Source organism: Eimeria acervulina, genomic scaffold (assembly GCF_000499425.1).
Source record: "Eimeria acervulina Houghton genomic scaffold, Eah_scaff113, whole genome shotgun sequence".
NCBI lineage: Eukaryota > Apicomplexa > Conoidasida > Eucoccidiorida > Eimeriidae > Eimeria > Eimeria acervulina.
In genome coordinates this window covers 24114-38717 of record NW_013550369.1, presented here as the reverse complement: position 1 = coordinate 38717, position 14604 = coordinate 24114, and the positions used below count along the sequence as shown (strand labels likewise).

The following is a 14604-nucleotide window of genomic DNA, read 5'->3' as shown; positions in this document are numbered from 1 at the left end:
CCCCCCCCCCCCCCCCCCCCCCCCCCCCCCCCCCCCCACTCCGCCAACCGGTACATCCCAACAGGCTAGCATACGCATAGAGACTCATTCTAAACACTAACTAACAAACTGAAGGACATGTATCCTAGACACTCAGCTCAACCACAGGGGCCCCAAGCATACACACAAACACACAACGCGGCGCTCGAGGGGTCCCCAAAGCGTAATGTATACGGCTCAATGGGCCTTTAGAGCGTAAATGCGGCACCACTCTAGCGGCACCAAACGGACAGGCACAGGCGGCGCTCTGGGGGCATGCAATCACAAGAACCGCAAGGGACTGCTGGTGTCCCCAAAGGCATTCCTTCATTACCTTGGTCCATAACAACAGGCCCCAGGTACACCACCATAGGGTCGTGGGGGCCGCTGACGGCTACACAAACACAAGGAGCTCCCAACCTCACCAACGCAACCTGAGCTCCTGCGCCTCCCATGAACAACAAGAATCTGTGGGGCTACTTATTTATCAATCACAGTGCAGGGCCACTTGCTGAGCCCCCCATAGCCCAGCAGCAGGGGGCCCGCGGGTCCAGCAGCTGGCCCAGGGGCCCCGCAGTGACTGTTTGACGGGTGAAGAGGGTAAGTGCGTTGCATGCTAGAGGTCAGTGAGCAGGGACCGTCTTTTGCTCCTCCCCATCAGCCGCTGCCCTCCAACCCCCCTTCGCTGCAGCCTCTGCCTCCAGCGCCGCCCACCGTTGGGCCCTCTCCTCTTCCTGCTCCTTCCGCCTGCAGCAGCAACAGCAACATTAGAAACAGCAGCGACGAGAGCACCTACAACACCCTTTTAAATGTGCAGCAAGAATAGCAGCAGCAGAGGAAGAGGCGGTGCCCCCTGGCATCTGCTGCTTTAAGCTGCAATGAGGGGGCCAGTGCTACAGCTTCCACCCCTCCCAAATGCATTGAGACGCCGACATACCGTTTCTCTTCAGCAACGAATCTGCTGCTGCACTCATCGAAAAGGGCTGTATCCGCTTGGGCCAGCAGCTTGGATACGTTGTAAGTCAGAGTGTGCACCGTCACGCTCCAGTGCTGCTGCGAGCTACGAAACAAGGCCCCTATAATGATGGGAAAGAGCTCCTGCAGCAGCAGCAACAACAACCAGCGCAGCATGGGGAAAGCGGGAGCAAAGACGCCGTTCTCCTACCAATGCTTCCCCCTTTATATTTGCGGCCCCTGCCTCCTTCCCCACTCCATTTTCTCTGCTTTGTTTGTGACCTTATCTTTTCCTGTCATCGCTGCAGTGCACAGCAGCAGCTGCAGTAGCTACGGCACGGCCAGGTGCTGCGTCTGTCTCCTTCGTAGATTCCTGTCCCATAGGGTTGTGTCTTGCTATTGTGAGAGGAATAGGGTTTCCTATTGATTACTAGCGTGTCCTAGGGTCTGTTTTTAGAGATCCTAGCGATGCAGGCCTTACCGGCCTGTTGAGGTTTATCAGCCGAACGATCTTCTCGTTGTTCCACAAGAAGAGAACTCGCTCCGCCACCAAAAAGTTCGGCGACTGAATGCACTCAGCGAGGCGCGAAAACAGAGGCAACATCACCTCCTGAAACTCTGGCAGCTGCGTCTCCTGCAACACCTGATGAAACAATGAACAGAGTAGCGGCAGCAAGGGCCCACAAGAACTAATACATAAATAAATAAAATAGAAATGAACGAGCAACGTTATTCCTAATGAGGGCGAGCCACTGAAGACAAACCAAAGGAAATATTATAACGAAAACAGAAGGGAAAATGAAAGAGAATATCTATGAAGTCCTCAGTGGAAATGAACCAAAGAAAACAAGTGGATGAAACAATCGAATGAAGCTGCTAATTAAAACACCTCAATGGGAACAAATGAACTCCTTAAAGAAAACAACTCAATGAAAATAAATTAGTGAAGCTTCCTCATCAGTATCTCACGTGCTCCAATTCATTGAGAAACAACACCACTTTGGGGGCGTTACACGCGGGCCAGAACCGGACCATCCCCAGTATTATCGGCACCGCCACGCGGCTCTCCTTCGCTACGTACCTGAGACGCAACAAACCCTAAACCCATAGCCCTTAACCCTTAACCCTACAAACAGCCGAAGGCCCGCCTGTCCACTAGGGGTGTAGTGCTGGGGCACAATCCAGACACCTGTAGATAGAAAGGTTGCTGATGAGACAAACAAAAACACAACACTGAAGAAAAGCAGCCAAAGAGATATAAAAGTATAAACCACATGAAGGACGAAAGGGAGAAAGGCAGAGAAGGCCAGACACCTAGTGCGTTCATATCACGTAAGAGGCTCTAATTCAGAGCCTCCCCCTCCAATGCCTGTGCTCTCTTGTTACATGGAAATCGATACAACAACAGAAGAAACAGGCGCAAGGCAAGAGGGAGCCAGTTCATCTGCATGCGCCCCCAGCGGGAACGCAGTTTGTATCCACAAATACAAATTTTTGTGTTTATAGGTTAGGAACAGCAAGCGTGTGTGCAGCACCAGTCTCGCTGCTGCTGCACTGCAGCCACAACAGCTTGTAGACTGCTCTTGCTGCTGCACCGCCGAACAATGCTGTGACATGGTGCGCCGGCGTACTGTTCCATGCAATACGTGAGTTGTTTGTGGAAAGCAGCAAGAGACCTCGCCTTGTGCAGGGGCAGCAATACCCGCTCCAAAAACAATTTGTGCTCCGCTTTCAAGGGGACAGCAAAACCGTTAATGACGCTGCAGTAACAAAAACAAAAAACAAAAAGTCCTCCACTTGAGAAAGAAACCGGGCGCATCTATACCACGCACGTATGCTGAATTCTGTGCGCACATCTGCACATTCCAGAGATAAAATATAAATATAAATATATATATATATATATATATATGTACACATATATATATGTATATGGAAGCGTCGAAGCAGGTCCTGACAGTTGCGCTTCAGCTTGCGGGTTGGTTGCTACTGCAAGCGTCTACATTTTACATAAATATGCATATATAAAAAATACTGTATATATTTTGTATACATATTGGGAAGCCGACATATATATATATATATATATATATATGCTGAGTGTTTAAGGGTGCAGCCAGAAGTGCTGCTGCACTGAAACCAGCGGCACCTGCCGAGGATTTCGAGGAGTTCTGAAATGCCGTTGGGGGATTCTTGTTCGTTCAGAAAGCGGTGGAAAACCTGTTGAATGCTCTTGCGCACGAAAAACCTGCAAAGATACCCAAAAAGAGTCGCTCACATATAGATGGCAAGCAAACTAACAAGCAAACATATAGGCAAGCAAGCAAAAGCAGACCGACCAGCTAGCAAGCAAGCAAACATGTTAAACAAACCAGCGCAAAACACACAACACAAAACACAACGAACAAACAAGCAAACGGCACCAGCAAACAAACAGGCAACAAACAAACAGCAAGCAAGCAAAACGACAAACAAAACACAAGAACAAAAAAGCGGAGGAGCCGAGAGGACACCGGCAGTCCAAGCGACAGCAGGACAGCCTCAAAAGAAAAAGCAAATGCACATTGTGTAGATACACTGCAACAGAAAATAAAGCTCCTTTCGTCGTGTCGATACACTGCTACAAGTTAGGCGGACCTCAACGCCATTATCTTTCCATATATCCTGTGGAGAATTGTCTTTAAGTAGTCCCTTTCGCGAGGGTCTTCTGAGCTAAACAGCTCCAGGAACTGCGGCAACAGACCAACAGAGAAACAGTCCGCAGCAAAAAATACAGGAACAAAGGAATAATCAACTGGATAAACACGACAGAACCAATGCGAATGCAGGTTAACAAAGGTGCAAAGGAAAGAGATTACAGCAGAGACAGCGGCGCCCCGCAACCGAGAAAAAGTGCGGTCAATCAAGCAACTAGCCACCAACAAGGGAAAAAGATAAGAAAAACAGGCACATGCAGACACAGAGCACAGAAGGCAGGCGAGACACAGGCAAAGGGGGCGCTGTGAATAAACCGAGGGAAAGGAGAGGACAAACAGAAGAAACAACAGCAAGAGCAGCACAAGCAGCAAGCAAACCAGCAGCAGCGCAAGCAGCAGTTCTCAAAAGAGGCGAGCTTGATGCATGCTTGCTGGAATGGTGTCCCTTGAAGTGTTGAGGCACGTTGGTTTGTTTGTGGATCGTTTATATTCTTCGGCTTTGGGGATTACGGCTTAGGGCTACGGCGGTGGTGGCTGACCTTGAGCACGAACTGGTGGTCAATGAATTTCTTAGCGAGTTTGGCGCTAACGTCATTCGAAACGATGAACCTGAGAAAGAATTCGTAGACGATTTGAATGTGGGGCCAGGCGCTATCCAGCTGCGGCTCCTCCTCCTCCGCCTCCAGCAGCGCAGCGCCCCGGTGCTGCGATGGCGGCAGCGGCCGAAAGATATTCGCAGACACCATATCCATCACGTCCTGCAGAACCTGCTCCGAGAAACAGTGCCGAGTGCTGTTCACATACCTGCAGCATCACACGTGCAGCCACCAGCAGCAGCAGCAGAAGTAGCAGCACCACCACGCGATACGGCAGCAGCGCCACCAACACCAGTACAAGCGAACAACAACCGCAGAACAGAGCCAACAAAGCCAAACCAGAACACAGCTACAGCAGCAGCAGCACCACCAGAAGCAACAGCATAAAACGGCGCATAGCTACGGACTCGACGATCTCCACGAGCGCCCGCTTCTTCAGGTCTTTGTCCCGCGTGAAATCTGGCGACTCGAAGTCGTACACAATGCAACAGGCCTGCAGCAGTGCACGCAAAACGCATGCAAAACTCAGGCATCATAGAGCATATTTGCATGCAAAGAGCAGCCGCAAACATCCTAACTTCACGCGCACAGAATGCAAGCCAGATGCAGCATACACCACAACGCCTACAAAAGCCCTCCAGCTTGCAAAAAGCATTCAACAAGAGACTTTAATACAACAAAGTGCATGCAGCGTACACTGCAAATGAGTGCAAAATGCATGTAGCCAAAAAAGAAACGCATGCAGTGAACGGTTGCTCCCCGCGACAGCATTTGTTGAAACTCAGTAAGAGCGGACAGAAGACAAGCATGAAAACGAGAAACAACAGAGGAGAGCCAGAGACAAAAAAAGAAACGGCGATGGAGAGGAGGAAACCACAAAGAAAAAGACCAAAGGGGAAAATAACGACGAAGACAAGGCAAAGATGCAGAAACATGCAACAGGGAAGGAGCAACAACGACGGAGAAAAGGAAAGTAGGGAAGAGAATGAAATGCGGAAGAGACAGAGGGGGCCGGCAGCAGGCGACTGAAGACGGCGAGAGACGAAGAGAGAGGATCAAACAGAAAGACACGGAGACAAAAAATAAGACACGACACAGACGAAAGGAAGCCAGAAGCAGAATGGGACAGAAGGGGGGCGCAACCGTAGGAGACAGCGGAAGACCAAACGAAACAGCAAGAGGCGCAGAGGCCCCATAGGAGACAGCAATAAATAGCAAGAAAGGAGGTGACAGCAGCCCCAAACCACAGCAGGAAACAGCAGCAGCAGCACGCAGGAGACGCAGCAGACACCAGGAGACACAGGGGAGAGAAGTAAACGCAGTTGAGAATATGAATCGGACTGCAGGAAGCATTCGGAAGTGCCTGCAGCCTACAGCGAGTTTCTTTCTGAAGAGTTCAGGCCTATCCGCAACAGGTGCCTCCATGAGGGGCAGCAAATCAGCAGGGAAGGGACAGGGAGCCCGGGCCTGCGGTGGCCGCCCCAACAGCAGCGCGCGCGTTGAGGCGCTGCGGCGGTCTGCTGCGCAGCTGTTCGGACACCCCACAGCCACATCAGCATACGGGAAACATAATCACCACGAAAGCCAAGGCAGAAATCTAAAGACATGCAAGAAAAACACCAACTGAAACGGAGACGCATAGAGACAGAAACAGAAAGAAAGAGACGCGCAGCGACAGAAAGATCGAGAGCGAGGCATACGAAGGGATAGGTGCGAAGGCAAGGACAGGGAAAGAGAAAGACAGAGACAAAGATAAGTAGAGACAAAAAAGGACAGCGACAGAAACACACCAGGAGACATGCCCGTCTTGATTCCTGAGGCTGTCTGCCTGAACGAGACGCTCTCTGGTGCAGCTCCTCCCGGAGGCACTAAAGGCACCACTCGGTGCAGTAGCCTTCTCTGCTGCAGCAGCAGCAGCGGCAGCACCAGCCGCAGCTGCTGTCCCCGCTGCCGCCTCCTGCTGCTGCCCCGGATCTGAAGCCTGCTGCTGCTCCTGCTGCTCGTGCTGTTGTTGTTGTTGCTGCTGCTTGTCAGACTGCTGCGAACTGCTGCGCGAAAATCCGTCCCGCGACGATATGCGACGTCGCATAGACTGGAAGAGCCTGCACCAGCAGTAGCAACAGCAGCAGCAGCTCCAGCAGCAGTAATGCGATGTGCAGAAGAACCACGAACACAGGGCAGCAGGCCCTCCGAAACTGAGCCAAGTACTGACAGCCGGCTGCTGAAGGCCCGAAACTGGTGGCAACAGCAGCAGCAACGGCACAGCAGCAGTCAGCGAAGCTTCTTAACGAGAAAACGCACTTCATCTTCAACATTCGGAGGCAGCCGGGGAGACGCGAGGAAGTGACTCGAGTAGCAGCGCCCAAATCGGCTGCTGACGTGTCCAGGGTCCGCATGCAGCAGCAACAGCAACAGCAGCAACAGCAGCAACGGCAGTGGCAGCAGCAGCAGCGACGACACGAACGTCCGTCGCGCCGCTTCCTCTTCTTCTGCAGCAACAAACGCGCCGAAGACAAAACAAGGGCGGCAATTTCGGTTGTACGTACACCCCGTTCACTGCTGCAGAATGCCCTATCAGCAGCAAACTGCTGCAGTGTCTTGGCAGCTCCGCTGCGCCATCTGAACTTCTCTGCAGCATATTCTCTCTCTCGCGCGTGCGCGCCGCGGCATTTTCTTTGTTGCTGCTGTACGCTGTCTACCTGTCTTTGTCTCTTGTTGGCAAAAGGCAGAAAACTCGTAACAGGGACAGCAGGAGAGCAGCTACCACAGACCCTAAACCCTAAACCCTCAGCACTAACAACATTACGAACTCGAACCCCGGACCCTCAGGAATACACCCGCAGCAGACACCTACTGGCTAGTTGCCACCAAAGGTGCAGCGCACAGAGCGCCAAGCTCAACTACTGTTGCTGCTGCAGGTGCTGGTGCTGCAGCTGACGCCGCCACTCCTGCTGCTGTGGCGGCTGCTGTTTGTGAAACTCCTGCAATTTCTGCCTCCTGGGCTGCCGTCAGTGGCTCTGATGGAGCCGCCTTCCTCTCTTCAGGTAGCGTGTTTTGTGCTTGTGCTGTGGCTATTGCTGCAGAAGTGGTGGTGATGGCGGCGGCGTCTACCGGCTGGTCAGCGTGATGTTTCTGCGCCTGTAGCGTCTCCTGTTGCTGCTGTTGTCGTTGCTTCTCCTGTTGCTGTTGTTGTTTCCGCTGCTGCAGGCGAACAGAACGACAGCAAGCGTGGGCTGGAGGTGCTCGCGGGGCAGAGAGCCTGGAAAATCGCTGTGGGGAAGCCCTTCCAGTGAGGCAGCAGCAGCAGCAGCTGCTGCTGCTGCTGCTCTTGCTGCTCTTACTGCTGCTGCTGCTGCCGCAGTTCCGGCTGTACAGCCTCAGCAGTTACGCTGCCGTGCTGTGTTAGGGAGACGGGCTGAGGACCCCTCGGCGCAAAGGGGGCCCTCGGAGGAGGCCCTGAAGCATGCAAGGCTGGCGCATTATAAGGGCTGCGTGTGTCCCAGCAGCAGCAGCAAGCAGCAGCTCCTCGCGGCGAACTGCAGGAACAAGAGCAGCAGCAAGAGCAGCAGCAGCACCCGCACTACTACCAGGGCGTGCCTCTTCTTCTGCCCTGCTTCTGAGTCCTGAAAAAATGACTATAAATTCGAAAGTGTTTTTATTAAACAAATTTAAATGAGTTAAACCGCAAGAAGGACCCAACGACTCAGGACAGACAGACAGCCCCTCGGGCCCCGGCCGCGCTCCCTTCTCCCCTCCCTTCAAGGCGTGCAACGGACGATGCCGATTTTTAGATATTAATAATAATAAATGAATACAGAAAAAGCAGTAAAAACTGTCATCATGAGCTCACCATACACCGCAAGACTACGAAGCAGCAACGGCAGAGCGCCTGCATGCGCCCTTGGCTGGCAGCTCTCCTCTCCCTGTAAGTAGACGAAAAATATTAGAATCTAGGGGATATTCAGCTTTTCTTTTAACTATATGTCGTCGTATTTAGTGTGATTTTTCTGCTGAACCTCCTAACTACTCTATACGCCGCATCTCTATCACTGCGGCGGGGCGCTCAGTGGTCGCTCTTCCTCCTTCTTCGGTTCACCCTCGTCTGTTCTCAACATTTTCACGCAAATCATTAAACGGCTCCCCTGAGGAGATACTGCGGATAAGTCTTGCTGTCTAGAGAATAGCAGTGGGAGCTGCTGTGGCTGCTGCTATTCTCTGCTGCTGAGCAGCAGCAGCTGCTGCTGCAGTCACAGCGCGTCCCAGCCCAGGTGTGCGTACCGAAGAGACGCGAATCCTTCTCTGCTTACCTCTTTGAACCCTTACCCTTGGCAGAACACTTAGACCCTTAAATTCGAAACCTTTTGTAGTGGTGTCTGCTTAGAACCCCAAAGACACACCCGAGTCTCCTTCTTCAGGCAGTGCTCGCACTGTCTTTGGCATTTCCTCTTCCTCATTTTGCCTCTGGCAGATAAACAATTAAAGTTTGCCTCTACCAGCGGAGCAGTTCGTCAGCTGCAGCGAGATAGTGAAGCCAGTGTAGGCGACTTGCGTACAGAAAAAAGTTTACTGCGCGTGGCAATTTGCACATTAGCCCCAAGGATTTTCAGAGGAGATAGATAGCCTAATGAAACTGTAGGAGAAGCCATTGACAAAGAAACGGGGGCTGCACGCATGCGCCCGCTGCAGTAGCTGCAAGGGGGTGCTGTAGCAGGCGCTTCTGCCGCTGCTGAGTGTGAGGGCCTGCAGCAGCAGCTGCTGCTGCTGCAGGCCCTCACACTTTCCCGCCCTGCCTTTGCTGCAACACAGCCGCCCTGTGTCTTTTGTGGTGCCGTTGAGCGCTGTCTGTAGCGAGAAGCCACGCTATAGTGCTGACTTGGTCTCTCACCTTGCAGCTAGCTAACGGTTAGCTAGCCAACGACCTGTTAGCTAGCCACTCAAAAATTGGCTAGCTTCAGCGCGGCATTGATAAGCCATGCATACTGCGGGACTCCGTGCAAAGCAGGAAGGCCAGAAAGCCTGAGACTTCCAAATGAATGCACATACATATATGCACCTAGATAAATATGTATTAAAAAAATATATACATATATATGTATATATACATATGCATGGATCCAGCTGCCACAGTTTCCACATATATGTGTATGCATGCATATATGTCTCTCCGTCTCTATTTTTCGCTGTCTCCCCGTCTGTCTGCCCGTTTGTGCTGGTTGCGCTGTCTGGGCGGTTCAGTCTCTCTTCTCTCTGTCTGTCTGTCTATCTGTCGGCGTGTCTGTCCGCTTTTTCGCCAGCAGCTCGTCTCGATCATCCACCCCCATCGATATTAACATAAAACGGAGAGAGCCCGACCTCCTCATGCGGTTTCCATTCTACGTACACCTCACACCGGTGTGGTATATACCTGCCGATGCAAAAAAACTGGGCTGTACAGCGGCCACCTCTCAGTCGAGCCCTCTGTCATTTCCCTTCAGGCTAAATTTGAAGCCTCTCCTCCTCCCCCTGCTCCTGCCACGGGGTGTACAGGCAGTGCTTTTGCCACCTGCAGCAGTTGCTGTCGGTTCCGCCCGTCTTGCGCAAACGTGCGCAACTCCTCCAGCAACGCCGGCTCAATACCACCAACCCAATCAGTGTCCAAACCCGGAGCGACCCCCATGCCTTCCGGGGGCCCCCCCGTGCCTTCCTGGGGGACTGAAAGGCCCTCATGAGTGACAGTTCCGCCCTGAGGCTCGTCAACTGGCTGCGGCTCTGCATTGTTTTTGATTTCTGCGTGGTTCGTTGCGGTTTTAACATACTGTGCAGCTGTATGTGATGGCTCGTGGATTCGCTGGGCTTGACCTTGTGGGTTTGTGTTGATTGGGTTCCCCTGCTCTTGAGCTTTGCGTGGGGTTTGGTTGGGGGGGCCTCGAAGGCTGTCTAAGATTGCAAGAAAGCCGCTGAGGGTTTTCGCCTGCTGCGCCACCGCTGCAGCTGCTTTCTTTCCCATGCCTGGGACCCCCAGGGCAAAGAGCAGCTGCTGCAGCAGCACGCCTTTGGTGCGCACTTGTTCAATCTCTTGAAACAACGCGTCACGAGCCTGGGGGCCCCACCCCGGCCAGTCCGCCAGCCCCAGCTCCCCGGCTGCCACCCGCTGCCGGTCCTGCTCCTCCAAGTAGAAGGCGTCGCTAGGGGCCCCCAAACACCCTCGAGCAATCAACACTTCCAACGCACGGGGCCCCAGCCCAGACACCGCAACGCCCTCACGAGAAAAAAAACGAAGCAGACGCTGCAAACGCTGAGCGCCGCAAGCCCACCCTCCAGGACACCACAGCACTCCCTGAAATGGAGTCTGCTGCTGCTCCTGTTGCTGCTCAGCCGACTCCCTGCCACAGGTAGCAGCAGCAGCAGGAGTTGCGGATGCATCTCCTTCTGTTGTTCCGGGAGCTGATCGTTGATGCTTCGGGTTTCGGGTTTTTTTGTCAGTGGGCATTGGCCGTTCCATGAGGGTTCTGCCGCAAGAGGGACAGCAGGTTGGGAGGGAGACAGGCGCTGTCTCCCTGGTTCTGGCTTGCCTATCTACACCTGCAATCTGCGGCACCGACTCCCCCTTCAGCTGTACGTACACCCGGTCCCCCACACGGACGTCCTTGCGTCGCAGCTCCTGCGGAGAGTGCAAAGAAGCTCGCGAGAGAGAGACGCCTCCAAGTAGCACCGGCTGCAGCAGCGCCACAGGTGTACATACACCTGAAGACCCCACAGTCCACTCCACCCCCAACACCGTCGTCGTTGATGCTGCTGCTGCAAACTTCAAAGCAAATGCCCAACGAGGTGCCCTCGAGGTGCTGCCTAGCTGCTGTTGTAGATGCAGCACATTCAATTTATACACAACACCATCGCAAGGGATATCTTCCAGCGGCACAGGATGTCTACATCCCCTCGGCCCCTTTGCTGCAACTGCACCAACAGCAGCTGCAGCACCGGCTGTTGCGTCGCCACGACTAGGCGCTCCTGCGACAGCCGCAGCACAAGGAGCCGCAGCACGTGCAGCGCCCGCTGCTGCATTTGCTGCTGCCTCTGCTGAACCTCCACGCAGGATGCCCTGCAACTGGGAGACGTACACCGCGTGGGCCCGGCTTTGCTCCTGAAAGGCCCTCAGAGCCTCCTGATAGCTGTTCACCAAAAGAGTGTGCGGAAGTGGGACGTCGAAGCCCCACTGCTGCAGCCTCTGCAGCAACTCTAGCTGCGTAGACACCCCAGCAGCAGCAGCACCCACCGCAGCAGCAGCAGCCGCAGCAGCAGCACCTGCTGTTACGCGAATGGTTCTGCTCTCCTCCTTCCGACTCATGGGGTGTACAGATACCGCACGGCACGGGGCCCCCACAAGCCCGTAGGCGCAAAAGCGGACGGCATCTCCATCTTCCTCGCCGGCTATCTCAAGACGGCGCAGCAGCCCTACGACGGCATGTCTGCAACATCAGCAGCAACAGCAGCAGCACAAGGAGCTTCCCCCTCTCTCTTACATGCAACTTATGCAACTGCAAGTCGGTATGGAGGCCTCAGCCCCTCCTCCTCTGCCCTGGCTCTGTCTGTCTCTTTGCTTCTCGTGTCTATCTGCGTTTATTGTTGCAATGCTTTTGCTGTTTGTCTCCTGTGTCTGTTTGTCTGTATTTATTGGTGCGCCTGCGCTGCTCTTTGTATCTTTGTGCCTTCTGTCTGTCTGTGTTTACTGCTGTACTGCTGCTGCTGTTTGTCTCTTTGTGTCTCTTGTCTAGTTATGTCTGCTGCTTCGTCGCGCATCCGGTCCGTGAGGAACCGCATTTGGGGTGTCTGTACACCTGGAAGACGCAAATGGCTTCAATGCCTTCGCTTTTCTGTCTCGATTTAGACGCAAGAGAGAAGACAAGCTCACGAACGCCTCCCCCCTCACCTCCAGCCGCTGCGGGGAGGCTATGAACCCATCCAGCACCCTCGACGCTGCTGTGCCAGCTGCTGCTCCTTCTGTTGCCTCTGTTGCTGTTGCACGTGCTGCTGCTGCTGCTGCTGCGCTCGCTACTGCTGCTGCTGGTGAGACTTCTATCTCAAGGGGCAGAGATCCTCTCCTCCCCAACTGCAGTGCCTTCGCCGTTATATCTTCACCCTGTCTCCCGTCGCCTCGCGTCAAGGCCCTCACCAAGCGGTATCGAGCCACAACTCTGCTCCTGTTGCTGTCGCTGCTGCTGCTGTCGGCATTGCTGCTGCTGCCGCTGTTGCTGCTGCTGCTGGTGCTGCCGCCAATAAGTTCGTATGTAAGGGAAACGCTCTGCCCATCGATTTTAGGCTCCATCAGCAGCGCTGCAGCAAACGCATCCGCTGATGTCTCCATTGCTGCTGGTGTGCTGTCTGATTCGCCGGAGACTCGAGCAGCAGCAGCACCAGCTGCTGCTGCTGCTGCAGCATCAGCCTGTGTAGTGTCTTCTCGCCGGCGTCTTCGGCCCGTAGAGGTCTTGGGCCCAGGCTGCAGCGCCTTAATAACGAACCTAAAGGCAGAGTAGCAACAGCAGGACCAGCAGCACCGATAAGCGCAGCAGCAAATAGACAACAGAAAGTGGAGTCTGGCTGCTCAGATGAAGTTCGTCCACATGCCTATTGGGGACGTCGACGATTAGCAAGAACAGCACTCAACCCTACCTTCTCAAACCCTAAACGCTACACCATAAACCCTAATCCCCGAGCCCTAAACCTATGATAAGCAGCTACCTGTCGAGCTTGCGGAAGAGGCTATTGGCCTCTGCAGGCGAATGGACGCTTTCTAAGGAGAGCACTGGAGAGATGTGTTCACAGGCTGCTGCTGCTGCTGCTGGTTGTGGTGCTGCTCCCGCTACAAGCCCCGCGCCGATGCGCTGCAGCGGGCTGTCTGGGCGACGCAGTTGCGGATGTTTCTGCAGCGGACGCAAAGCGGCAGCAGCACGCACGCAACGCAAATGTAGGAGGAGGGCCATGAGCTGCAGCAGCCCGCAGTGCAGCAGCAGCACGGTCTGGAGCTGTTGCTGCTGTAAGGGCAGCAGTCTTGGTGCTAGAGGCTTCCCTAGGCCACTTCTCCTGCCCACGCCCTCTCCGCAAACAGCAGCAGCAGCAGCACCCGTGCCATCCTGTTGGTGCTGCTGGTGCTGCTGGTGCTGCTAGTGCTACTGGTGAGGGTGCTAGTGCTGGGCTAGCTGTTGCTGGTGCTCCTGTTGCTGCTGCACGTGCTGCTGCTGCTGTATCTTCTGCAGCTGCTGCAACTGCTAACCTGTTCCAGCCTCTTCAGCTGAAGCCACAAGGCATCAAACTCCTCATCTGAGGCGAGCGGCTCCTCCCCAGAATAATAGGCTCGGCTCAAGTTGGTTAGTCTGCTGCACAGCGACGCGTGCGCAGCAGCAGCCGCTGCTGCAGCATCAGTTGCTCCTGTTTCACCTGTTGCTGCTTCCAAACCTTGGGTGTAGCCCTTTGCAGCTGATCGCAGCGGCCTACGCGCGCACAGATTTTCACTGCTGCTCTCAGTCGAGATCTTACTGGTGTTTCTGCTGCTGCTGCTCCCTAGCAGTCGCTTCGGTTGCTGCCACCCGAGGCGACAAAAGCGGTGAGCTAAAGAAGACGGAAGCATTGCTGCTATCTCATGGTGCCATAGCTGCTGGTGCGGCTGCAGGTGCGGCTGCTGCTGCTGGTGTGCAGCAATCAGACGAAGCTGCCTGCTGGTCGTAGCAGCAGCAGCTATTGATCTGAGGGGTCCTGAAGCTAGGAGACGCATGATGGGAAAATTCTTGTGTTCTGTTGCTGCTCCTGCTGCTGCAGTGCTGTCACCGATGCCGTTGAGCGCTGCTGCAAGTCGACGGGACTTATGTTGCCAGCCTGAAAAAATATTGCCTCGCAGCTGCAGGGATGCAGCAGCCACCTCGCTGCGCTGCAGCAGCGACAGCAGCAGCAGCAGCAGCGAACATACTCGTGCAACCAGGGGCCTATGCATCGGCGCCGGCCCCTGGTGCTGCAACTGTCGCTCAGTTCCTTAGTGTAAGTGGCCGGCTAATGGGCAATGCCTACTGCTGCTGCCGTTGCTGCTGCTGCCGTTGCTGCTGCTGTTGATGATGCTGCTGCTGTTGCTGCTGGAGCCTCCATCGTCCATGTTGCTGCTGCAGCCGCTGCTCTGCACCCCTCAGGCACACGAAATTCACGATCTCCTAGAGAAATGGCAGAAGTAGCAGCAGTGATGGATGCTCCCGCTGTTGCTGCTGCTGCTACTGCTGCTCTTGTTGCTCTCCCTGCCATGCAGCAAGCCACCCATTAGCTCGGAGACTATGTGGCAGCTGCAGTTGAAATGCGCTGGCCTCACTATTCAGATGAGCAAT

General features: G+C 54.4%; 2 protein-coding genes across 2 annotated transcripts; both read right to left on the bottom strand.

The window, feature by feature from the left end:
* Positions 1–641: 641 nt before the first annotated feature.
* Positions 642–8379, bottom strand: EAH_00017640 (serine/threonine protein phosphatase 2A B56 delta subunit, putative; the record flags this gene model as incomplete). Its single annotated transcript, XM_013397609.1, has 13 exons — positions 642–765; positions 956–1116; positions 1454–1615; positions 1942–2053; positions 2604–2732; positions 3122–3220; positions 3610–3701; positions 4208–4472; positions 4672–4757; positions 5639–5792; positions 6055–6366; positions 7119–7497; positions 8361–8379. 13 exons carry the CDS (start codon positions 8377–8379, stop codon positions 642–644), a joined length of 2094 nt encoding a protein of 697 aa, XP_013253063.1.
* A 1355-nt stretch (positions 8380–9734) lies between these two features.
* EAH_00017630 (NAD-dependent DNA ligase OB-fold domain containing protein, putative) lies at positions 9735–14009 on the bottom strand (the record flags this gene model as incomplete). Its single annotated transcript, XM_013397608.1, has 4 exons — positions 9735–11709; positions 12079–12759; positions 12980–13161; positions 13512–14009. 4 exons carry the CDS (start codon positions 14007–14009, stop codon positions 9735–9737), a joined length of 3336 nt encoding a protein of 1111 aa, XP_013253062.1.
* Positions 14010–14604: the final 595 nt, after the last annotated feature.